Here is a 26,536-nt window from a genome sequence, read left to right on the forward strand (position 1 = left end):
AACTGATATATTATATTCATTAATTACACACCGACTGATATATTTCAAATGTTTATTCATTTTATATTGAAGTATAATTTCTCATGGATTTTTTTTTTAATTATTATTTTTTGAATATTTTATGTTTATCTGCAATTTCCCCATTGTAAAAGCTATTCCTAATGGGTTGAAACATTCAATGAAAAGTCAGCTCACTTTTGGGAGAATATTTTGGAAGGAAATTTCTCATTCCCATAATAATGCAAATATCAAGATCATTTTTCAGTCACATCATAAAATCTCTCCTATAGTGAGAAATGTTTGGAATGCGCAGATCGCTGATATTCATTGGTTAAATCCATAAAGGTACTCTTTAAAATACTTCCCAAAATCTATCCATTTCTTTATCAAAATTATTGGACATTGACAACAATTGCAACAATTGTGTACTGTACACAAAACGAAGAAAACTTGGTTCAAGGTTTTTTTTTTCTTTAAAATTTTGGTCTTATGCTAGTTCTTTTCTATTTCCCCACAGGAAATGTGAATTATAAATTATCCCTAAAATATGTATATGTTCTCTCTCACGCAGAAGCAGAATGTTTGAATATGGGTTGAACATATACATCTTGCATGGTAAATATTACATCCAAATAAACAAAAATGTGCAAAATGCATACATGTAATGTATTTCTAAATTCCAATAGAGATTGAGTAATTGAAAAAGTCTTTAAAGTTAATAACAAATAAAACTTTATGGAGAAATGATTTATAATGTAATGTCCCCACTGCTTCACCAATTTCTGTGAATTTTGAATGTGTCCCTAAAAATAAAAAAATAAATGTATATTTATTATAATAAATAAATAATATAATAAATAAATTGAGTCAATGTATATATATCCAGTCAATAACATGATTCAAGTCACACCAAATAGGAGATGAATGAATCACTTTTTATATTGCAGCGCCAACATGTGGTCAAACAATAAAATACAAGTATTTTAGCTGAGGCAAATGCAAAATATTTTATTTGATATTTGAGAAAGTATTAATAGACAATTAAAAAGTGTTTAGTTGCTGGAAAAAAAAGTTCTAGAAATTTCTTTGGGATTAACTAAATAGTATAAAGGCACTCCAGGTATATTTCAACATAAAGTCTTGAAAAAGCATACATGTTAGTGAACTGAAAAAGGCAAACATATTTTGACCATTATCACACATGGAAAACAGGACAACAAGGGTATTGCTAAAACTGCATTTTCATGGCTTTAATGCATTAGCTATTACTAGTATAAACTACAACATGAAGTATAACATCACAGTTTTATTTATGCATATCATCATGTGGTATAAGGCCCCTTAACCTCTCTCCTCTTTATTTTATTTATTCATCTTGGTCTTTGCCCTGCAGAGCCCCCAGGAGGCCATTTGCAGTAGTAAAAAGATTAATAGGAGAGGAGCCATCTGTAATAAGAGTAGACTTCAGGCCCAAAGACTGCAGGAGCTTCACCTGGAAGAAAAATAAAACGGTTCATGTGAGATAAATAATTATATAATCTACTGACTATATATATATATATATATATATATATATATATACACACACACACACACACACACACACACACACACACACACACATACAAACCCGATTCCAAAAAAGTTTGTAAAAAGACACAGTACTGTATAAATTGTGAATAAAAACAGAAAGCAATGATGTGGAAGTTTAAAATTCCAATAGTGTATTCAGAATACAACATAGATGACATCAAATAAATGATATTTAAAGGAAAAATAAGCAAATTTCATGGCATCAACACATTCCAAAAGAGTTGGAACATGGCCATGTTTACCACCATGTGCCATCCCCTGTACTTTTTATAATAGACTGCAAATGTCTGGGGACTGAGGAGACAAGTTGCTTAAAATTAGGAATAGAAATGTTGTCCCACTCTCTGTCTAATACAAATTTCCAGTTGCTCAAATGTCTTAGCTCTTTGTCGCATCTTCCTCTATATGATGCGCCAAATGTTTTCTATAGGTGAAAGATCTAGACTGCAGGCTGGCCATTTCAGTACCCGGATCCTTCTTCTATGCAGCCATGATGTTGTAATTGATGTAGTATGTGGTCTGGCATTGTCATGTTGGAAAATGCAAGGTCTTCTCTGAAAGAGACGACGTCTGGATGGGAGCATATGTTGTTCTAGAACTTGGATATACCTTTCAGCATTGATGGTGCTTTTCCAGATGTGTAAGCTGCCCATCCCACACACACTAATGCAACCCCAAACCATCAGAGATGCAGGCGTCTGAACTGAGCGCTGATAACAACTTGGGTTGTCCTTGTCCTCTTTAGTCTGCATGACATGGCATCCCAGTTTTCCAAAAAGGACTTCAAAATCTGATTCGTCTAACCACAGAACTGTTTTCCAATTTCCCACAGTCCATTTGAAATGAGCCTTAGCCCAGAGAAACGCCTGCACTTCTGGATCATGTTTAGATATGTCTTCTTTTTTGACAATTAGTTTTAACCAGCGATGGTGAATGGCACGGTGGATTGTGTTCACTGACAATGTTTTCTGGAAGTATTCCTGAGGCCATGTTGTGATTTCAATTACAGCAGCATTCCTGTATGTGATGCAGTGCCGTCTAAGGGCTCGAAGATAATGGGCATTCAGTATGGTTTTCCGGCCTTGACCCTTATGCACAGAGATTATTCCAGATTCTCTAAATCTTTGGATGATATTATGCACTGTAGATGATGATAACTTCAAACTTTTTGCATTTTTGAGAAACTCCTTCCTAATATTGCTCCACTATTTTTCGTAGCAGCATTGGGGGAATTAGTGATCCTCTGCCCATCTTGACTTCTGAAAGACACTGCCTCTCTGAGAGGCTCTTTTTATACCCAATCATGTTGACAATTGACCTAATAAGTTGCAAATTGGTCCTCCAGCTGTTCCTTATATGTAACTTTTCCGGCCTCTTATTGCTACAACTTTTTTGGCCTCATGGAATGTGTAGCTCTCATGAAATCCAAAATAAGCCAATATTTGGCATGACATTTCAAAATGTCTCACTTCCAACATTTGATGTTATTTATATTATATTGTGAATAAAATATTTTTGATATTTGTAAAATGTTTATGATATTTGTAAATTATCGCATTCCTTTTTTATTCACAATTTGTACAGTGTCCCAAAAAATTTTTGTAATCAGGTTTATATATTATATAGTACAGAGAATCTGTTCACACTGCACATCAATTCAAAATGGTATTATTAAAACATTTGTGATGCAATGTTCTTAAGTTCACTTACCTGTAGTTCGGGTCCAGCTCGGGCCATTTCCTTCAGGGTTTCGGTGCCTAGGCTATCAATCAACTGCTTCAAGCGCAGACTCTCAATTTCTGCCAGCCTCTGCCGCTTCTGCACCTCCAGGTTGTCCATCTCCTTCTTGTAGTTCAACTCCTGCTCACGTGCCTTACACAGACGGGCCAGCTCAGAGTCCTGACACACAGAAGAGAGGAAAATGGTCAAAATCCAAAAGGGTAAGAAAGAATAGATAAAGATGAGAACTAGCATATTTTGGATGACATACAGCCTCGATTTTCTGAGCCTCTGCTTTGAGTTTGGCCTCTTCAACCGCTGCCTCTCCCTGTATACGAGCTGCCTCGGCTTTCGATTGTGCCTCGGCCTTCGCTGCTCCTGTACTCTCCACGGCAGCGCTGGGATGCACACACATTGATTATTGACCATGGAAATGTTAAAATGTGCACACAAGATTTAACATTACACAGGCCCTTGCAGTGAACTCACCTCTGGGCCTCCAGCTCCAGCAGCTCCTTCCTCGACTTCTCTGCCTCTGCCTGGTCTGAGATCTTCTGCCTCTCCAGGCGACCCCGAGCCTCCTGTTCCAGACGCTCTGCTTCATGTCTGGTAATAGGAAAATGAGTGTAAATGGACACTAATGACAAATGGAGAAAGCTGGAAGAATAACAGAATCTTCCTCAAAGCAACACATCAGTTTAAAGAACTGTTTCTGTAAACTGTTGAACGTTACATTTAGTAACTATAGTAATACTATAAATTATGCTTAATTATATGGAACTAAACCAAACCAAAATCCTACAGTAAGTACATGTAGTTACTTAATATTACTTTGTACTTACATGTATAATTACAGTGTAATTATAATTAGTAGTGCAAAAAAAATATTGGTAATTTTTTTACTTTGTTTCTCACTAATCTAATAGTTTTGATTTAAATACATCCTATTTGGTTGTGCAGTTGCAAATAGTCCAGCTGCAAAAGTTGAAATATTTTAACACATAAGCTTAAATTGGATCCAAAAATTCTTCATACACGCATATGATCGGAACTCGAAGCTTTCGCACTACTCTTCTTTGGAAATTACTGACTTCCATTCAGAGATAGTGAAAAGGTAGCCTAAGATTAAATGTAAAGTTAAATTCTGTAAAATAAGAAATTGTATTCACATTTACTTATTTAAATATCTCTCTTTAAATCAAATAACTAAAATGTTTAAAGAATTTAATATAAATATAAAAAAATTATATAAAGAACTAAAGGACAAAATGCATCATAAAGACAGAGAGAGAGAGAGAGAGAGAGAGAGAGAGAGAGAGAGAGAGAGAGAGAGAGAGAGAGAGAGAGAGAGAGAGAGAGAGAGGAGTAGTGTTTGGTTTGTACCGTGCAGCAGCCTCCTGTGAATTGGTGGTGATCTCAATGGCTAGTTGCACACTTTTTTGCAAGGCGTCACGGGTGCGCTGGTCCACCGGCTCTACTGACTGAATGTCCACGCTGCTGATAACTAACCCGTTCTGTTTAAAACACAGACTGGAACGCACCGCAAGCTTCTCATCGAAACCAAAAACGGCCGAACAGATGATCCTGATGGAGTTCTGAAAGAGACAGATAATCAGCGCAAAGACAAATAAGATGACCAAACCTGATCGCATCCTCCTCCTTGACTAATTCTTGAATTTATGTTTTGGGACTGTTTTATTTGCTTTTATGGGGTTTTAAGGGATTATTCACCCAAAGATGAACAGAAAAATATTCTGTTATCATTTACTAATAAGAACTGTAAGTGAATCATCTTTTTAAGACTACAATGAAGATGGACATTAATGAGACATAACATGAAAGCTTTGAAGTAAATAAATGCAGCTGCATTATTTTGGTAGTTTTACATGGAACACATATGGACACACTAGTCAAATGTAGAAAAATACAACAGTTTAAATGTTATTTTACATTTTTGAAATAAGTCCTATGCTTTCTAATAAAAAATAATGTAAAACTGTATTATAGTGAAATTATTAGTACAAATTTTAAAAACTGTTTTCTATTTTAATACATTTTAAAATAAAATTTATTTCGCTGATGGTAAAGCTGAATTTTCAACAGCCATCAAGACCCGATATACTTCAAACGAAATCGAAGAATGAACTGGTGTGACGTACTTTCGAACAAAATCTGGCCAAAACGAAGTATGCTTTGTGTTTCTTTTTGGGATTTTAAAATAGCTTGCCAAAGCTCCACATTTTTTTGACATGAAAATCTTCTCCTGTTTAGTCTGTTGAGGTTGGACGTAAGCGAGTAAAACCATGAAAACAGAAGAACTGCTTTACAGAAGAAAATGTAAGTTTTAATTCTAATTGAAAGAGATGCTGTCACTTTTTCATGTTTAATACTGTAAAGCTGCTTGCTTTTAAACAATCTATTATAAAGTGGTATATAAATAAACGTGACTTGAATTTACAAGAATGCTGAATTATAGAGCTTGTGCAAACATCCACTTCGCTATGATCAGATGCTTTCTTTACTACTGTTTTCTCACTGCTGTCATTTTTGTTGTTTAGTTTGTTTGTTTCTGTTATTGAGAGGAAAGCACACACCACATATTTACATAGTAATCTAACTATCGCTCTCAGCAGTGTGAGTGGTGTCAGGATGTTCACTAACAGTGTATCGCTGCTCACGTATTCTGCACTTCTTTTTACCCCAAAGCAAAGAACGTAAAATAACTTTTCTGTAGGCATACCAAAGCCTTTATATTCACATTTATTCATATACCTTGTGGAAGTCATCAAACTGCACTGAGGCAACCGCTCCTCTGATTCTGGAAGCGATGGCCTTGCATGCGTCGCCCACAAAGTCTGGCACAGAGAACAGAGTCGCAGCCTTGGCCGCATCAGCAGGCTGTTGGATGTCAAAGTGCCTGATACAGAGAGAGAGAGAGAGAAAAAAAGAGAGGTCACTGTTCTGTTCAGCTTAACAATATAGTCTGTTTGCACTTAAATTTTACTCCTCGGGATATTTAAAGCACACACACACACAACGTACCAGTTGTAAGAGAGTTGGAGTTGCAAGCGGGCGTGGTCAGCCGTCTCTATGGTGATGATGTCGGTACAGAAGTCTGGTCCAAGCAAGAGACAAATGGTTTTGATGACATTAGGACGTTTGGGTTTGTCTCCGGAAAGGGAGAGAACTGTAAACTGCTCATCAGGGCCCAGCATCACCATTTCAGGTCCAAACATCACCCTGTGAGAGACCCAGAATGTGAAAGAGAATCCAAAGCTCTAATTTACACAAATGAGTCTACAGATTTTGGAACGAACAAAAAATCTACAGAAACTAAGTAAAACTGCAGGGGTGAACAACGTCTAAGGAAAGACATTTCATAACCAGATGACTGTCACTCAAACAAACAACATTTTATTACCTGGCCTTCTTCTCTCTGTAGTCGTACACCTGCACGGCCGCATTGTGTGGGATACGATAAGACACCACTCTGGTTTTGTCTCTCTCAGCTTCCCCAAAACTCCTTCCTCGGTCAGAACGGTCAGCTAGCGGGTCACGGGATTGGGCCAGAAGAGCCTCTACATTGGCTGGAAGCTCTTTCTCCCACAATTCCTCATCCTGCGTTAGCATGTAGGTCTGACCAATCACGGCACGCACCTAAAAACCAGACGTCAAGTCAGCTGGGATTTAAAGCACTTCAGTTTCACTATGTTTTGATATTTGTGCAGTTTTAACGTTTACCCTTGGGTTTGTTTTGCTGTGTCAATATCAATGAAATTGAACTCAAGTTATAGTTTTACATGAGCCTTCCTGTTACAATAATTTACAGAATGTACTAACCTGAAATAGAAGAATTTAAAGGGGGGGTGAAATGCTGTTTCATGCATACTGAGCTTTTTACACCTTTAAAGACTTGGATTCCCATCCTAAACATAGACAAAGTTTCAAAAACTAATGTTGGACGTTTGATGGAGTATTTCTGTGTTAAAAATACTCCTTCCGGTTTCTCACAAGTTTCGGCGAGTTTTTTTCGAGTATGGGTCTACTTGACGTTAAATAGAGCGGAAGGTCCTTGTATGGGCCGTATGGGCTCTTCTCCCGGTAGGGTGCGCGCGCGCGCGTGACTAGAGGGAGAGAGAGGAAATGCACGCTGTAAACAGTCTCTCAGGTGCAGATCCAGTCGTCCGTGAACACTTATGACGCGCCGCGCTCCACTTTATTCCTATGGGTGACGTCGAGCGACTTCAACGCTTCAGCACAGCATTCCGGGAAGGCAGCGCTGCATTTGAACCGATTTGAACGCAGAAATGACGGGAAGCTTCAAGGCATCGCTTCAGTCGCGTCGCAAAGTGGATTTCCACTGTCACTGCTGTCACAGGACTTCACCAAATCATACCAAAGAAGTGTGTTTTTGACAGAGCGGTCCTGCTTTGGAAGATGCCGGTGAGTAAATCAACTTCAAATGTCTCTGCTATCGCATGAGTAAACATCAGTAAACGATACGATCGCGTGCTCGTCATTCAAATGTGCTAACGGTTACTCCATTGTTGTTCTGTATAACGTTACACTATTCTGACTCTGACGTGCAAAACCGTTTTGCTTGCTACCTCTAAGGTCTAGTCACATACAATAGTCCATAAACCGAATCATGTCCTCATAAACTGCACACAAAGGCCCCTAAATACAGTACATACCACAGAGACGGACATCCTGATGTTGCCGTTTCTCCTGTTCAATTTATTTCCTCCTCAGATTTGATTGTGGATCATTATCTGTATTAGCTGAGATAGATGGGTTTCTCCACGTTTGAGTACGTCACCGCTTTGCGCTTGTCATTCTTTAGCTCCGCTCACACGATACGCCTCCAGGCGCTCGGTTTTTTCCGGAAAGACTCGGTACAGCCCATATTTCTTTTATAAATATGATAAAACTAAAGACTTTTCGGAGATATGAAGGATGCAATACTACTCTATAGGTACTCAAGATTGACATGAGATTGACTGAAACTGAGTGTTTCACCCCCCCTTTAAGGAACAGTTCTCCCATATGCACATGAAAGGTAGATTTTTTTTTGTCCTAGCGATGCTTTTCATTATAATAAACGTGAATAAAAGCTGGGTCTGTCAAGCTCCAAAATGAATAAAAGTATATTTATTATTATAATATTCTGAAGCCTTATTTGACTTCATGACACATAAAAAAAAAATGTAATCTGATATTTTTGTCACTATGAAGACAGACAAAATGTCTATTCCTGTAACTGCTCCCAGGCCATTTAAAAATAGTTTTTTTTAGGATTAAAAAAAATAAAAAAAGATTATTTATTTATATCTTGCCTTTCCAGATTTGATATCACGGACATAAATTCCCTCATTCTCATCCAGCGGGATAGCGTCTCGTCTAAGCAACACCTCCACGGTGGCAGGCGGCACATATTCGATCGGCCCACGCAGCATCCAACGGTCACCTGGACGACGCTGTGTTCCCCTCTTTTTGGTACGTTTTTCTCCTTCTTCTTCAGCTTCCTCATCCTGCTGAAATGGTGCCAGGTGGAGAGATGGGGTGAAAGAACGCAGGAGGGAGGAGTAACAATGGCAAACATTAGTGTAGGGTGGGGACGGACTCTGCAGCACAAGTGGCATACGTTCAGTCTGTGTGTGTGCATCAGCAAGAGTGAATGATAAGAAGGGAAAAATGAAGGGAATGCAAAAGATTGAAATCATAATTATCAAAAACAAAATTAAGATGGGATTTAAAGTATTTACAACAGGGAGGGGGAAGAAGGGAATTAATTAATGAAGGAAGTGGTTTTATTAAAGTGATCCAAATGTCAACGTTGAATGGGGACTTGCATTCACACAGTGATAGTGATACAGAATCAAGTTCTTTCTCTTCACACAATTTATGACAAGGTGGATTATGAGTTTAAGAAGCGCTCTGTACACAGAACAATTCACAAACTGAAGAACAAGTGGGTGAAAAATCACTCTTTTGTCAGGTAGGTGCCTCCTTATCACATAAACATGAAGACAAACGTTTCAGGAATGCTGAAAGGGACACATTAACCATTGAGAACAAGGGGCAATGGCAGCACCTTACGAAACAGGTAATATCTGTGTACACTAGGCAAACACAATACACCCACCCTCTATTAGTATTCTTTTGTTCCAAAATCTCACAACAACAGGTCTCCACCCTTCATTTTCATACTCTGGCCGTTTCTCTCCTTGTTTAAATACTATTTGAATGAATCAGAGCTCTTTTGTTAAACACTGTATGCATTCAACTTACAAATGCTACTACTCTACCAGCTGTTCACATACCGAATTTCTACTTAATTATGTACTGAATGGGTCATTTTAGTAACGAATAATAGATTATTAAAGATGTCCTTTACCCCTTCAGTGTCAATGAAGGCCTCGACAGCACGCAGCACAAGGCCCTCCTCCTCAGACAGCACGTACACATCCTGAATGCCGTTCTCCAAATTCTCTCCTGGCCTGAGGAAGAAGGAACGCTCACCCTGTGAAACGAGGAGAGGAAGAAATAGAGGAATTTTGGGAGTTACCCTTAAGTCATTTGAACTAAATCCAATGTTTTTTTAAAATAAGAAACCTAAACCCTTCCATAGGGCTCTGTTAGAGTTTACAGGGGTTTCAACATACACTCAACATAAAACCAGACAGATTAGGCTGAAAGTACAGTTATAGGTCAGAAACTTGTCATATTAATTCTAAAATACAAAAAATATGTTACAAAACATTTCTATTTCAAATACATTCAAATAAAAATAAACATTTTCTGAGCAGCAAATCATCATATCAGAATGGTTTCTGAATGATCATGAGGACTGGAATATTAATGCTCAAAATACAGCTTTGACATAATAGGAATTATGAACATTTTAAAATATATTAAAATAGGAAACTGTAAATTGTAATAATATTTCTCCATTGTAGTTTTTTTTCTTTCAAAAACATATATTTTTTAAATATATAAAATATTCATTAAACTTCATTAAAATCAATGGAATAAAACCCCTAGACTATTATTATATTTTTACCTGTGACTTAAACAAAATCCTCCCTCACATCTCCCCCTCCCCCCTATGGACAGAAATGAGGGAGGGAGGGGGAGATGTGAGGAACAATGTTTTTAGCCGGGACTTTTTACTGCGCCGAGTCGAAGTACTCTCAGAAGTGCTATTCCGCCATACATTATAGTTCTCCTTTTTAATCTGCTTAGAAAAGCGCCACGTTTTATTTTGTGTCACCATACTTGATCGTTCAACTATTCGTGTAACTGTATTTAAATAGGGGAAACGTGGAGGTGTTTGGTACTTCTAACTTGATCTCTGTTTGGTACCATAGTGAATGAACTGGGCTCAGTGGACTAATCTAAATGCCAACAGATCATCACGACATGTCAGAGCGTTTAAGTGCACGCACTCAAATGAGAGAGGTATGCATCAACTCGTTTTAGTTAAGGGAATAACATAGTTTAATATGAAAAAGCGGTGAAGTATCCCTTTAAGTGTCCTACTTCTGTAGGCCATTGTTTATCAAGTGCAGCAGCCTTCACATTAAATGTTGTATTTATCCTGTCCTGCAAGCCAAAGAATGTTTCATTCACCTTCACCACTCTCTTCTGTCCGAGCTGAGGTTTTCCATCGGCCCCCACGGGGTCCAGGATCACACAGTACTGCCTGCTGTTCAGAGTCGTCACGTCAACCACCCCAACAACCTCCTCGGCAACAGAGGGTATGTGAGCTTCTCTGTCTGCCACGGTCACCAGCCACTCTTCTCCAGTGCGGCGCTCTCGGTTCCCGGCGTCACGGAACGGCCGGACAGCTCGCACATGCAGAGCTTTCTAATGAAGGAGGAAATGACAAGCAGGCATTGATAATTACATTTGGGGTAAAAGTGTGCTCTGAAGCTGTGACTTCATTAAGTCACTTCACTTCGTTAATTACTGTGTGCTATACGTTAACCTTACTGTTGGACCAATTAACCCCCCAATCCCTCATTACCTGTCAACTTAAGTGTGAATGGAGAAACAAGAGAGGAAAAACATGTGGTGATTATATAAAAAGGGACAGAAGAGGATACCTTGTCCGTGAGGATGAAAGCATTGACAATATCCACAACCTCTTCGTGAGCTCCAGGCAGATAAGCTCCCACCTTACTGACCTGCCATTCCTCACCTGGGATACACCATACACAATTTCATCCATATGTTTGTAAAAATACATGCAAAATATGAATTCTCAACCACGTTTACACATTCAAGACAATAGCACTGGACATCAATGACTTTCATTGTATGGACATTTTTTTAAATGTCTTTTTATGTGCCACAGAAGAATGAGAGTCATAAAGGATTAAAACATATTTTTTTGGTGAACTATCCCTTTATGTATGCATGTCTCACGCACCAGTCACTCTTTGGACTCCACTGCGGTCTAGGCCCTCTTTGCGTGCTCGGAGACGAATGGCCTGATTCTCTCTGATCACCGTGGCCTTTATGACTTCCAGTACGGCCACCTCCTTCCTGGGAATGTACGTCCCTGCAAGATAAGAAAAAACGCCAAGCAGGTTAGATATCTTACATTATACGATATCATCAATAATGTATAGATGCATTATAATGGATGACATGCACTATACTGTGATTGAGTCCTTTGCATATTTCCTTTTCATCTCAACAAAACAACAAAGAACATTCTTCTATATACTGTAGCAATGCCCTATGAGGAGCAACTTAACTGCCTGTCATTTCCCCCTGATACTTTATAACTTCATTATTTTCAAACTGATATTTGCTTTGAACAGGAAACTACTCCAGGCTGGCTAAAGCTAAAGTAAGTTGTGTTGCAGTGGTACCTGGTCCCTCAAACAGCCACTCGTCTCCTGCTACTCTCTTCTCTCCTCCCTCCTCTTCAAAGTCCAGCAAGGCCTGCAGACGCAGGGCTGTGTCCGGGAACACAATTTGCAGTGGAGTCACGTCCTGTGAAAGTTAAAAAGAGATAGACCAAGTATTTAATAATAAGATGAAGATGTAAAATTACAACCCCAATTCCAGAAAAGTTGGGACATTTAACGCAATAAAATCAAGAATCTGTGATGTGTTATTTATCTCAAACTTTTATTTAACTGACAAAATTACTAAAAAGATAAAACAATTCTCACTGGCCATATTAATTGCATTTTGTACATGGAAAAACATTTTAATTTTGATGGCTGCAACACACTCTAAAAAAAAATGTGACGGGGCTTAGTTCTCAGTCCCAAACGTAAAAGAGACATCCAGACTGTCATCAGTGACAGGTGCAAAAGCAAACATCTGTCATGGTACCGGGGGGCATTAGTGCATGTGTGTGAAGGTACCACTGACGTGGAGCCATATTTTGGGATTGTATAGAGCCCTAATGGAAACAAGATAATATCTTTCCTGGGAAGCAAGACCATATTTGACCTTCATTCTGCATGTGCTACAACAGAGTGGTTTCAGACACTCAACACCATAGAGTGAATGTGCTTGACTGTCTGCCTGCAATCCAGATCTGTCTTTTATTGAAAATGTACAGCACATCATGAAAAGGAGAATAAATCAGACAAGGATGACCACAGACTGTTGAGCAGTTGTCTTGTATCAGGTGAGATTGCAAAACTGCAACAATTAGTATCCAAAATTCTCAAAAGATTAAAATGTGCAATTAAAAGGAAAGGTGACGTTATTGCATTTTACAAAATGTCCCAACGTTTCTAGAAATAGGGTTGTTTAACAAATATTTAGAGCAAGGCATTAACTGCTGCAAAATGATGCTTGTTTTGACCTGCTCAGTGTGAGCTAATGGAAAATTTGTAGGTTTGATACACTACAGATTTGAGTCTCATGACAGAAACCACAACCTGCTGAACCTACCCACATGCCTGAGCCCTTCAGCCACAAGCTACAAAGCAATGATGTTTCCCAAGCAGTCAATAACTTCATACCTTTTGAATCTCTTCACCAGGGTAGAGAGGGAACGGATCCTGGGTCAGGCGAATCTCCAGGTCAGCATGTCTGAGCTTAGCTTGCCCTGATGCATCAAACTGAACTCGGCCTTCACCATCACGAGCGACAGGGTTGAGCACAACACAATAGTGCCTGGGCGGCACCATGATCATGCGGACCGGGGCAAACAGAACCCTGGTAGAAAATGTGAAGATGAGTTCAGTGAATTCGGGCGAGTAAACACGTACAGTAGTACCAGCATAAATACACTACATTTAAAGGTTTGGGGAAAGAAGAGTAAAAGAGAAGCTGATACACTAAAAATAAATATATGAATCCTAAAACATCCATCTAATAAATACTTCAACAGTTCATATCAATTGTTGTTTGGATTCTGAGTGATGGAGGATTGAAATAACTCCTTGGACATTGTCTCCAAGCAACACTCTCCCTCAGCTTGAAATTGGATATGCTACTAATATGCAAATGCCCTACATTTAATGCCCCAGTAATGGCCCTTTGTCTTTGTAGACACACAAATAAATTAAAAATCGATTTAGAACAAAGCTAAAACCAGACAGAACCTGTATTTCAAGGGCTATTGCACAATACAGTAGTTAACGTGTCGCTTTCTAAGTTACCTCTCATTGTCCTGGCGTATATAGGTGAGAGGGCCGATCTCCACCCGTGCAATGTTTGTGTTCTGATCCAAGACATGGATATAGTGGTGAGGTGGGATCCTGATGATCGAGGCACCGAGCTGCTGATTGGCATCCATACTTGTTCCTAAAAGCATACCCTCACAGTTCAATTTGGAATTATGTAGAGATTAGTGACCAGAGAATACATAAACTAAAATTCAGAGTCATGTATAATACAGCGATACTACTACCACGATGCGATTAAATGTTTATGACAGCTTCCATCTGCTCTCCGATATCTACAAAACATTATTTTCTATGCCAGTTTGTATTATGCATGAAAAACCCAATGACACAAAGGTCAACAGTTTTCACAAGCGAACACACCTAAGCTTCTTATCTCTTTAGGGCAAATATATGATAACGCTGCTATGGGTCAGATGACACACTTAGCTTGTTTTCTTTTTAAACTGTGGTTATAATTGATAAAATGCTGATAAGTCCTTGATTTCATCAAGTCTAAATTATGGATTGTAGTTTGTAACAATAAATTCTGTCAATCAAAGCTCTTCTCTCACACACCCACACAACACTTTCATCCCTTACATTAAATCTGTGATATAATGTGATATATGTGATACAATGTAGCTGACAAATTCAGTTATGCAGTGTCATGTAATGTAATACAACTGTTCTTTAAAGATGTAAAATGTTATCTTTCATTAGGATGTTGCTTTTTGGCAAAGGATGTATCCTTTGATAATTATCATAGGGAAGAGTTTAATTTCTTACAAAGGATTTTTTAATCCGATGTCATTTGTAATCAATATAATACTAAAAAAAATAAATAATGTAAACTGCTAGATGTGCAGTTTAGTAATAGTCAGCGTAGACCTTAGACATATTTTGTCTGACCCTCACCAAGTCTTTTGTCATGCCTGACCAAAGTGCCCAAATTAACATTAGAAACAATTAAAACACCATAAGTAGATGCTTTAAATATTATTTAGAATAGAAGTATGGTGATCTCTTTCGTGTCCTTGTTACATAGCCGCATAGAATTTCCATTGAAATTCACAAACAACAACCCAACCCATGAAGCAAACACACTCACTGGTCTTTAAATCAGTCAGTCATCTTCAGCATGCTGTGACGTCTGCCGCCCATGTTCAATGTGCACCAATCGTAAACCAGACGCAATGAGGATGAACGCGGAAATTCAAGAATTATATTAACATTCTATTCTATTTTATTGACGATATAAACTGAAGCACCCATGACATCTGAAAAAGGCGCTGGTACCACCGATTAACGAGGTCACAAATCAAACTAATAAGTATCTTTTGATATTGTGCGTGTAAAGATAATTTATGTTCATTTTAAAGTCCTGATAGACTACGACAGTCTTCCGCAATTAAAAGGGCAAGCAATGTTTTGCTTATGAGTGCAGACTGTGCTGTGTTGCTTTACATAAAACCTTTGCATCGCTAGATCTAGGTACTTCAGGGTTCGCAAGCAATAAGAAACATTCACAACTAAACAAGTTAGATGATTGTAGCTGTCCTGAATTAATTTATCCTTAATTTGCGATTCGTCTTATAAACATTACAAAATAAACGAGACTTACAGATTCAGAAGAATACGTCCTAAACAACTGCCAGTCCCGGTTGGATCCGTAAGTTTAAGACAACTGTATGAACGCTGCGCAATGGTTTATAATAACTTGTGCTAGTAGGTGTGTCTTTGAAGAACGGGTATGGCAAGCCGTTTTAGCTTAAAGGTTAGGTCACCCAAAAATGAAAATTAGATGTTTATCTGCTTACCCCAGTGCATCCAAACATGTAGGTGTGTCTGTTTCTTCAGTAGAACACAAATGAAGATTTTTCACTCCCACCGTTGCTGTGTGCCAGTCATATAATCATGTGAATGGGTAAAGTAAGTCTATGAGAGTAAAACATACAAACAAAAAAACATGCTTAGGCAACGTCCACAAAAACCCTGCTGCTCCTGATGACTCGTGATGGGCAAATGAGGCTTCCTGAACCACTGAGGCTTTCCCAAGGGGGTAATCTAGCTCGGAAAGCGTTCCACCCCTAGGGGCTGCCATTGCTAACCAAGCCATCACCTGCTGTTAGCATCCCATTAACTCCCATTCATTTTTGAGTCACTTTGACAGTGAATAACTTTACATCTGAGACGTTTAAAGACTCCATTTGTCCATTGGTTATTTCTAAAGAAACACGACAATGCATAAAAGGCTCCGTTACATTGTATCTTACACTATCGCCCCGCAGAAGCTGTTTTTGTAAAAATAGGCTAACAATTGCGTCATAACCAACGCGACTCTGTCGCACAGTTGAGAAATTACCGTATAGACCTGAGGAGACGCTCGCAGGCAATCTTTTACTGTCTATGAGACAGTCGGGGGGACGTGGAGACATAAAGTACGATAAAGTCAAGGGGGAAGAATGGGAAGAAGCCCATAGTGTGCCAAAAGCAATGGGAGAAAATATTTAAACAACGTGATTCAGCTTTCACTTTCCACAACTACTAGAAGACCTACAGCTGTCAGACAGGAGGCTCACGTCACATCTACGTCGTCAAGCTCAGTCTGAGCCTCCGCAGTTCGCTCAGCCATCAGGAAGTGAGTGCCCCTAGGTTGACTTCATTATTTCGCCGTTGACGTCAATGGGGTCGCTCTGTCCATTTCTTTTACTGTCTATGGGCTTTCCAGCCCATTGCTTCACCAAAAGGTTAATTTACCCGAAGCCTCATGAAACATTGTGCTCCCTAGTGACACCTGCTGTGCAAAGCAATGCATTGCACACAAATCTATTCATCCTGGGCGACCAAATTGTCATAGTGTGGGCACACCCTTTTTCTATTGTGTATTAATAAAGTATTTTACTCTGCTTGTATTAACCCATGTACACACAACTCACACAAAAACAGTTGTGAGTGCAGTGCTGATTGGGAGTGCAATAGTGCAGTGCTTATGGGACTAGAATTGTGGAACAGCAAACTGCAACAGGGATGGGAAATGCTTTCCCTAATACAGTCTAGTCTTATAATAATATCATTAATAATAATAATAATAGCAATAATATATATAATAATAACACTACTACTAATATAGGCTATATATATATATATATATATATATATATATATATATATATATATATATATATATATATATACATACATACATATATTATAATTACGTAATATAGGTATTACTACTAGATATAGGCTAATTTACTCTAATAATCTACTGAACTATGTATAATTTACTCTAATAATCTACTAAGGTAAGTATAATGTAATATAATATATAATACAAGCTATGATATATAATGATATCGCTACTACATACAACCAACGCCTCAGCACCAATGCAAATGCCTACTGCAAACCCCACAAGAGCCGCGAGGTTTCGAACCACTTTTATCCGAAAGCGATACTCAGAATGAAGCAATGACGTATTCAGCAGAAAACGAGGCCTCGTTTGTCATCGTCACGTGATTTTCATGGAAACGATACAAGCCTCGAATCGGGGCTTCATCTGGAACGCCCCTTTTTGCTCGACACAAGCTCCAGAGCCTCGCTTCAGATGTCCCATCAGTACTGATGACACATTGATTTGTTAAGACACGAACCGATCGGTTTCTGTGAGAAACCAAACAGTATTTATGTTATTTTCTTACCTCATTTTTCCCATCAGAAGTAACTGCCGTTAGGTGCGGTCAAATAGCAGCGTGATCAAATATATATATATTGATAGATGAACATAAATACTGTTCAGTTTCTCACAGAAACCGATCGGTTCATGTCTTAACAAATCAATGTGTCGGTAGCCCAACAATGTGTTGCTCTCTAATTAATAATAATAATAATAATAATAATAATTTGTTTGATTTATATAGCGCTTTCCAAGGCACTTTATATTGAAGGGGGGAATCTCCGCAAACCACCACCATTGTGCAGCATCCCCACCTGGATGATGTAACGGCAGCCATATTGCGCCAGAACGCTCACCGTTCTCACCGCACACCAGCTGATTGGTGGAGAGGAGACCGAGTGATGAAGCCAATCAGGATATGGGGATCATTAAGAGGCCATGATGGACAGGGGCCAATGGGCAAATTTGGCCAGGATGCCAGGGTTACACCCCTTCTCTTTATCGAAGGACATCCTGGGATTTTTAACCACAGAGAGTCGGGACCTCGGTTTAATGTCTCATCCGAAAGACGGTGCTCTTTGACAGTATAGTGTCCCCATCACTATACTGGGGTGTTAGGACCCACACACAGACCACAGGGTGAGCGCCCCCTGCTTGCCTCACTAACACCTCTACCAGCAGCTACCTAGTTTTCCCAGTTGGTCTCCCATCCAGGTACTCTCCAGGCTCAGCCCTACTTAGCTTCAGTGAGAAACCAGTCTTGGTCTACGGGGTGATATGGCTGCTGGTATAGTGGTATAATTCAATTAGAGAGCACTGCAATTGCATTTTTACTAAGAATTTAATTAGAGAGCCCTCTAATTGTAATTGTTATTGAATTATAGAGCTCTCTAATTGTAATTGTTACAAGTAAGAATTTAATTGTAGAGCTCTCTAATTCAATTCTTATTAGTAAAAATGTAATTACGACAAGTAATGCTGGGAACAATTTAAGCTAATACGGCTTGCCATAGGGGCTCATATAGTGTAATTTCCCGGAGCAGGAGTCACAGACACAGTAGCCTATCACATGGCTTACTGTATCTGAATGCACAAGCACTGCTCATATTTCAGCAAGTATTTTATTTTATTTATTTGTGTTAATACTTTAAATAACCTATAGTTGTGTGGTGCAACCAACTGATTGGATATAATTATTAACTACAGCAGGGTCATTTAAATATGGCTCTTGAAATTTTCTTTATGAGAATACAACTTCCTGTTTTATTGAGGTTGTTGTAGACTAGTCGGTCTTAGGGTTTAAGCAAGGTTTTAAGCCAGTTATTTATATATTTTGCTGTAGTGTGTCAGAAATATCAGTTTACATTTCCAAACCTTCCGTTTGTTATTCATTGTTATCCAATGAGATTGTTGTATGTACAAGGAGCCTAGCAACAGCCGGTATGATCTAATCTCACTATAACACCATCGTCGAGTAAGTCAGTCTGGCTTCTTCTTCTTCTTCTTCTTCTTCTTCTCTTCTTCTTCTTCTTCTTCTTCTTCTTCTTCAGTATATACCTAAATAACCAGCAGCAGAAGTGCTTCTTCTTCTTCTTCTTCTTTCAGCTGTTCCCTTCAGGGGTCGCCACAGCGAATCATCTGCCTCCATCTATTTCTATCCTCTGTATCATCTTCTCTCAGACCCACTACCTTCATGTTCTCCTTCACTACATCCATAAACCTCCTCTTTGGTCTTCCTCTTGGCAGCTCTAACCTCAGCATCCTTTTACCAATGTATTCACTCTCCCTCCTCTGAACATGTCCAAACCATCTCAACCTGGCCTCTCTAACTTTGTCTCCAAAACATCTCACATGTGCTGTCCCTCTGATGTACTCATTCCTGATGTACACCCATTCCAACTTGCCTGCACACGCTTCTTCACCTCTTTTCCACACTCCCCACACTCCCCATTGCTCTGGACTTTTGACCCTAAGTACTTAAAATCCTGCACCTTCTTTACGTCTTCTTCCTGTAACCTCACTGTTCCACTTGGTTCCCTCTCATTCACACACATGTATTCTGTCTTGCTGCGACTAACCTTCATTCCTCTCCTCTCCAGAGCAAACCTCCACCTCTCTAGGCTTTCCTCCACCTGCTCCCTGCTCTCACTACAGTTCACAATGTCATCCGCAAACATCCTGGTCCATGGAGATTCCTGTCTGACCTCATCTGTCATCCTGTTCACCACCGCAAACAAGAAGGGGCTCAGAGCCGATCCTTGATGCAGTCCCACCTTCACCATGTCCTCTCTCTCACCTACGGCACACCTTACCACTGTCCTACTGCTCTCATATATATCATGCACCACTCTAACATACTTCTCTGCCACTTCAGACCTCCTTATACAATACCACAGCTCCTCTCTTGGCACTCTTGTCATATACTTTCTCTAAATCTACAAAGACACAATGCAGCTCTTTCTGACCTTCTCTGTACTTCTCCATCAACATTCTCAAAGCAAATAATGCATCTGTAAAATCAGCAGCAGAAGTGCAAACATCACAAAACCATGTTTGGATATGTTTGAAATATATACTTGACTCTTGATTTTAAAACTTTAAAATATTTCAACAATTAACAATTTTTTGTCTTCATACATTAATGTATTTTCTTTAAGAACCCTCCATTTTTAAATTTCCATAAAGATCTAATGATCTTCTTCAAATCTATAAGACTCATGCATAACAAAAACAAAAAAGCCCTTGTAATCTTCTGAAGGTATTCTTTGATTATAACCCCCTTGTGTAATATGTTGTGTTTGTTTATGTTGTTTATTGATTCTGTTTGCTGCTATTTGGACTTCTTGGAATTATCTGCCCTTCAAATTACAAATTTAAATAATAATAATAATTGGCCTAATAAAAATACAAACCCGATTCATAAAAAAAGGAATGCAATAATTTACAAATCTCATAAACGTATAGGCCTATGTTATTCACAATAGAATTCACAAAAAAACTAAAAAATTCTGCATAACAATCACCCTGTTCCAAAGGAATAGGTAGAAGCCTTGGGCTTATCAGGACCTACCCGAAGAATAATAACTATGTTAAATAGAATTAAAATGGGTAAAGCTTGGCGAACAGTGGATGAATTCCAAAAACAGAGTGAAGAAGTGTCACGGTTCATGGATTCCCTGTCTCACTCTTGGGTGCGTGTTGAATGTAGGTGAGGGCGGAGCCTGGGATTGGCTCATCACGCACCTGTGGCTGATCACCTGCACCAGCTGCAACTCATCACCTTCACCCTATTTAGTCTCTCTGTTTCTCTCTTGTCTTTGTCAGAGCGTTGTTGGATGTTTCCCCTTGTGTCTCCGTGTTGGTTGTCGTTTCCCCCTCCGTGAAACGCTGGATCCCTTCCCGGATTACCTCTACCGATCTCCCGAGTCACAACTGCTCACAGCCTGCCCGTGTCGCCAACGGAGCCTCTCTCACTGCTCCGTCTTACCCGGACTTCTTCAGTGTTCTGAGTTTAGACTTCTGTGACACTATCTGTCTAAATAAACTGAGTTACTTGCAATTGAATCCTGCCTCTGTGAATCCGTTACAGAACGCTCTGACCAACCATGGATTCAGCGAGTATCAACGCCCTACTGACCAGCAGCTACGAGAGACTGGACCAGCAGGAGGCGAACTTAACTGCCACAGGACAAGCAGTACACACCTTGGTGGCACGGGTGGCCGAGCTGACCCAACAGATGCAACAGCTCGTCGGTCCCACTGTGCCCGACCCACCGCCGATCCCCCACACACCATCCGCATCGCGGCAACCGGAACCACGTCTGCCTACCCCTGAGAGTTATGCCGGTGAGAGCAATTATTGCAGAGCCTTCCTTACCAAGTGTTCCTTGTTTTTCTCTCTTCAACCGCAGACTTTCAACACGGAGAGATCCAAGGTGGCATTCGTCCTCACCCTGCTCTCCGGACGAGCCGCACTTTGGGGAACGGCGGTGTGGGAAAATCAACATCCTTGCAGCTCCTCGTTCCAGACGCTGGCGGCGGAGATGAGAAGGGTGTTTGACCGAGCGGTAACCGGAAGAGAAGCGGCACGTCAACTCGCAGAGCTCCATCAAGGTAACCGCTCGGTCTCTGATTATTCCATCGAGTTCCGCACCCTGGCCGCCGAGTGCAAGTGGAACGAGGAAGCACAGTGGGACATATTCCTGCATGGGCTGGCTGACCGCATCCAGAAAGAGATTTTCATGATCGACCTTCCGGAGAAGATTGACGGACTGATCGAACTTGCGTTGAGGGTGGACGCTCGTCTGAGTCGGCTGAGATCCAGGATGGAGTTTCAGCACAAGAGTGTCGAATGCCCTCAGGCCAACGCTGCGGATGCGGTCAGCCACACCTTCGACCCGGAGCCCATGCAGGTGGGTCGAGCTCGGCTCTCCCGGGAGGAGAGAGCGAGACGGAGATCCCGTGGTCTTTGCCTCTACTGCGGCGGGACCGGACACCTGCAAGACTCCTGCCCGGTAAGAGGACCACGCCCGGCGGTAAGGAGAAGGCTACTGTCGGGCGGGATCTCCGTGGAAAAGACCTCATCCTCCACTCTCCTTCCGGTGAGATTGCTGTGGGCAGCCCAGGAATTTTCCAGCCCAGCACTCCTCGACTCGGGAGCGGAGGGTAACTTTCTTGACTCTGCCCTTGCACACAAACTCAAAATACCCACCATTGCACTTAAGAACACCATCTCTGTCAACGCACTCAACGGACAAGTTCTCCCTGACATTTCATTCACCACTGAACCACTTACACTGATCACGTCTGGCAACCACACTGAACTCATTTCATTTTTTATCCTGGACTCCCCTTTGGCTCCCATTGTCTTCGGTCACCCTTGGCTGGAGTTACATAACCCAAGGGTTGACTGGGGACAAAACTCTGTGTCTGCGTGGAGTGATAAGTGTTATGAGTCTTGTTTGGTGTCTGCTTGTTCGTCTGTGTCTCGTTCTGTTTTTCAGAGTGAGACGGTGAATCTGTCTAACGTGCCTCCGGAGTACCTCGACCTGAAGGAAGTGTTCAGTAAGTCCCGAGCTGCTTCTCTTCCTCCGCATCGTCCCTATGACTGTGCTATAGATTTACTCCCAGGTAAGTCTCCGCCTAAGGGCAAACTATACTCTCTTTCTATTCCAGAGAGGGAGGCCATGGAGAAATATATTTCTGATTCTCTAGCCTCCAAATTCATCCGCCCTTCCTCTTCTCCAGCGGGGGCGGGGTTCTTCTTCGTGGGGAAGAAGGATGGTTCTCTGCGACCTTGCATTGATTACAGAGGGCTGAATAACATCACGGTAAAGAATACCTATCCTTTGCCGTTGATGTCTTCAGCTTTCGAGAGGTTACAGGGAGCATCCGTCTTCACGAAGTTGGACTTATGTAACGCTTATCATTTGGTTCGCATCAGGAAGGGGGATGAATGGAAAACCGCATTTAACACCCCCAGGGGGCATTTTGAATATTTGGTCATGCCTTTCGGCCTTTCCAACTCCCCAGCGGTTTTCCAGGCACTCGTCAATGATGTGTTGAGAGACATGGTCGACCAATTCATATATGTCTACCTGGATGACATTTTGATTTTTTCTTCGTCTCTCCAGGAACATGTTCGACACGTCAGACGAGTGCTTCAGAGGTTGCTAGAGAATGGGCTTTTTGTCAAGGCGGAGAAATGCGCTTTTCATGCACAGTCTGTTCCTTTTTTAGGGTACATCGTGTCATCGGAGGGAATGCGCATGGATCCCGACAAGGTTAAGGCTGTGATGGATTGGCCAAGTCCAGATTCCCGTAAGGCCCTACAGAGGTTTCTGGGGTTCGCCAATTTCTATCGGCGTTTTATTCGCAATTTCAGCCAACTAGCCGCACCTCTGACTGCCTTGACCTCTCCCCGAACGACGTTCAGGTGGTCCGATACAGCCGAGGCTGTATTTGCCAAACTGAAAAGCCGCTTTGTTTCGGCTCCCATCTTAGTCGCCCCTGATTCCACACGTCAGTTCGTGGTAGAGGTCGACGCGTCAGAGGTGGGGGTAGGAGCGGTTCTTTCACAGCGCTCTCCCTCAGATGACAAGATGCACCCGTGCGCGTTTTTCTCCCATCGTCTTTCTCCTGCCGAACGCAATTATGACATTGGTAACAGAGAGTTGTTGGCCGTCAAGTTAGCGTTGGAGGAGTGGCGTCATTGGCTTGAAGGGTCGGGGGTACCTTTTATTGTATGGACGGATCATAAGAACCTTGAATATATTAGATCTGCTAAAAGACTCAACTCCAGGCAGGCTCGGTGGGCACTTTTTTTCGGACGTTTTGACTTTGTTCTCTCGTACCGCCCCGGGTCTAAAAACATCAAACCCGACTCTTTATCTCGTATTTTTGATGCTTCCGAACGCCCGGTTACTCCCGAGTGTATTTTGCCAGAGAAGATAGTTATCTCTACACTCACATGGGAGATCGAATCGAAGGTCAAAGTGGCCTTAGAAGGGGTAACGCCCCCGCCCGGCGGCCCACCGAGTTGTTTGTTCGTTCCGGAGGGGTTAAGATCCGAGGTCCTCAAATGGGGTCACTGCTCCAACATTGCTTGTCATCCAGGGGTAAACCGCACTTGCAGTTTAATAAAGCAACGATTTTGGTGGCCACTTATGGCTCGCGACATTCGCAGTTTTGTTTTGGCTTGCTCGGTCTGTGCGGTTGGTAAGACATCTAACCAACCTCCCCATGGGTTACTTCAGCCATTGTCTGTTCCTTCGAGACCCTGGTCCCACATCGTTCTAGATTTTGTTACCGCCCTCCCGCCCTCCCAGGGCAAGACGGTCGTTTTGACCGTCGTGGACCGATTCTCGAAGGCAGCACATTTCATTCCCTTGCTCAAATTACCCTCAGCCAAGGAGACAGCGGTATCTGTAGTAGACCACGTCTTTCGGTTACATGGCCTCCCGATGGACGTGGTCTCCGACAGAGGTTCCCAATTTGTGTCCAAATTTTGGCAGGAGTTTTGTAAATTACTAGGAGCCACGGTTAGTCTGTCTTCGGGTTATCACCCCCAAAGCAACGGTCAGACCGAGAGAGCCAATCAGGATCTGGAAAGAGTGTTGCGATGTTTGGTATCCAAGAATCCTTCATCCTGGAGCCAGCAACTCTCTATGGTTGAGTACGCTCATAACTCGTTACCAGTGTCATCTACGGGCCTTTCGCCATTTGAGTGTAGTGTAGGTTACCAGCCACCTATTTTTCCTAGTCTGGATTCCGAGGTCGCGGTCCCCTCTGTTCACGCCTTTATCCAGAGGTGTCATCGCACATGGACCAGAGCCCGTGAGACTCTGCTCCAGGTGGGAGCGCGCACCAAGGCTAAAGCCGATCGCCACCGGTCTAAGCCTCCCGTTTACGTCGTGGGTCAAAAAGTGTGGCTTTCTACCAAGAACATTCCTCTCCGCTCCGTATCTAATAAACTTGCTCCCAAATTTATCGGCCCGTTCACTGTCACCAAGATCATTAGTCCGGTGACAGTCCGCCTCAAACTCCCTCCGGCGTTCAGGAGGATTCATCCCGCCTTCCATGTATCCAAAATCAAGCCTGTTTTTCACTCCCACCTTAATCCGCCAGTCCCGGTTCCCCCACCGCCGCGACTCGTAGATGGGGAACCAACGTATTCCGTTAATCGCATTCTGGATTCTAGACGGAGGGGACGCGGTTTCCAGTACTTGGTGGACTGGGAAGGTTACGGTCCGGAGGAGAGAAGTTGGGTTCCTGCTAGGGACATTCTGGATCACTCCCTTATTGATGATTACAATCAACAGGTAAGGTCGGCTGGGAGCGTCAGGGGACGCTCCTAGGGGGAGGGGTACTGTCACGGTTCATGGATTCCCTGTCTCACTCTTGGGTGCGTGTTGAATGTAGGTGAGGGCGGAGCCTGGGATTGGCTCATCACGCACCTGTGGCTGATCACCTGCACCAGCTGCAACTCATCACCTTCACCCTATTTAGTCTCTCTGTTTCTCTCTTGTCTTTGTCAGAGCGTTGTTGGATGTTTCCCCTTGTGTCTCCGTGTTGGTTGTCGTTTCCCCCTCCGTGAAACGCTGGATCCCTTCCCGGATTACCTCTACCGATCTCCCGAGTCACAACTGCTCACAGCCTGCCCGTGTCGCCAACGGAGCCTCTCTCACTGCTCCGTCTTACCCGGACTTCTTCAGTGTTCTGAGTTTAGACTTCTGTGACACTATCTGTCTAAATAAACTGAGTTACTTGCAATTGAATCCTGCCTCTGTGAATCCGTTACAAGAAGTCTCTTTTAAAATAACGCATTGAGTGTAAAAAAATTACCATTGATTTGAGTGGATTTGACATAATACACTAAAATAATTATGGGATTGGGAAAGATAAAGCATAATATTATTCATATATTATTAAAGCATAAATATTCATACAATATTTAATATTAATTGGAAAATTTAACATTCATAAAATGAAATGGTTAGACTCCAAACCAATTTTTTCTTGCTTTAAAATGATTTCAAGCTTTACTGTTCAATTTTGTGTAGGCTAATTGCACGAGTAAAAATGCAATTCGATCTTATAACATTGTCAGCAGGTATGATGTTGTGTAAAATAGCTTGTCCTCTGGCAATTTTTATTTAAATTTAATTAATCTGTAGTTTTGAATTGAATGAATATGTCTTTTTGTGTTGTTCTGGTTATGGTGTTAATAAATTAAAAAAATAAACTGTGCGAAAGGTCCATAGACGGAAAGGTCCCACATGCTGTTCCATTTCATTAATCTGATTAGATTAATCTACAGTAATTCTTCTATTCATGCACCGAGAAAACGTACACCAATACAAGTTGTCGTTACTCATGAGGGCGTTCTCTTCCGTATCCCTCTCAC

The 26,536-nt window shown here is 41.2% G+C and overlaps 1 protein-coding gene across 3 annotated transcripts; it reads right to left on the reverse strand.

Annotated features, from left to right (window-relative positions):
- Positions 1-981: 981 nt before the first annotated feature.
- mvp (major vault protein) lies at positions 982-15,709 on the reverse strand. Of its 3 annotated transcripts, none has more exons than XM_067413380.1 (17): positions 15,577-15,709; positions 13,950-14,094; positions 13,308-13,503; positions 12,195-12,318; positions 11,747-11,878; positions 11,421-11,515; positions 10,945-11,181; positions 9,710-9,835; positions 8,649-8,843; positions 6,734-6,969; positions 6,355-6,552; positions 6,085-6,229; positions 4,696-4,907; positions 3,802-3,918; positions 3,584-3,710; positions 3,304-3,492; positions 982-1,492 (listed from the first exon to the last, which is right to left on the reverse strand). In XM_067413380.1, exons 2-17 carry the CDS (start codon positions 14,084-14,086, stop codon positions 1,367-1,369), a joined length of 2,592 nt encoding a protein of 863 aa, XP_067269481.1. In that variant the 5' UTR covers positions 14,087-14,094; positions 15,577-15,709; the 3' UTR covers positions 982-1,366. The 3 variants fall into 3 exon arrangements, with proteins under 3 accessions (XP_067269481.1, XP_067269472.1, XP_067269464.1); XM_067413371.1 differs by having other exon boundaries at positions 8,649-8,846; XM_067413363.1 differs by lacking the exon at positions 15,577-15,709 and having other exon boundaries at positions 8,649-8,846; positions 13,950-14,104.
- Between the last annotated feature and the right edge of the window lie 10,827 nt (positions 15,710-26,536).

Source organism: Pseudorasbora parva, chromosome 2, assembly GCF_024679245.1.
Source record: "Pseudorasbora parva isolate DD20220531a chromosome 2, ASM2467924v1, whole genome shotgun sequence".
Lineage (NCBI taxonomy): Eukaryota > Metazoa > Chordata > Actinopteri > Cypriniformes > Gobionidae > Pseudorasbora > Pseudorasbora parva.

Bases quoted from the DNA above. Each gene is read 5' to 3' on its own strand.
- mvp (XM_067413363.1), bottom strand. From the start codon at position 14,104: ATGCTTTTAGGAACAAGTATGGATGCCAATCAGCAGCTCGGTGCCTCG. The intron at 8,847-9,709 runs GTAAAGGACATC...GCACCATTTCAG, and splicing joins CCTTCATTGACACTGAAGGG to CAGGATGAGGAAGCTGAAGA. The intron at 1,493-3,303 runs GTAAGTGAACTT...TTTTTCTTCCAG, and splicing joins GAGCTGGACCCGAACTACAG to GTGAAGCTCCTGCAGTCTTT.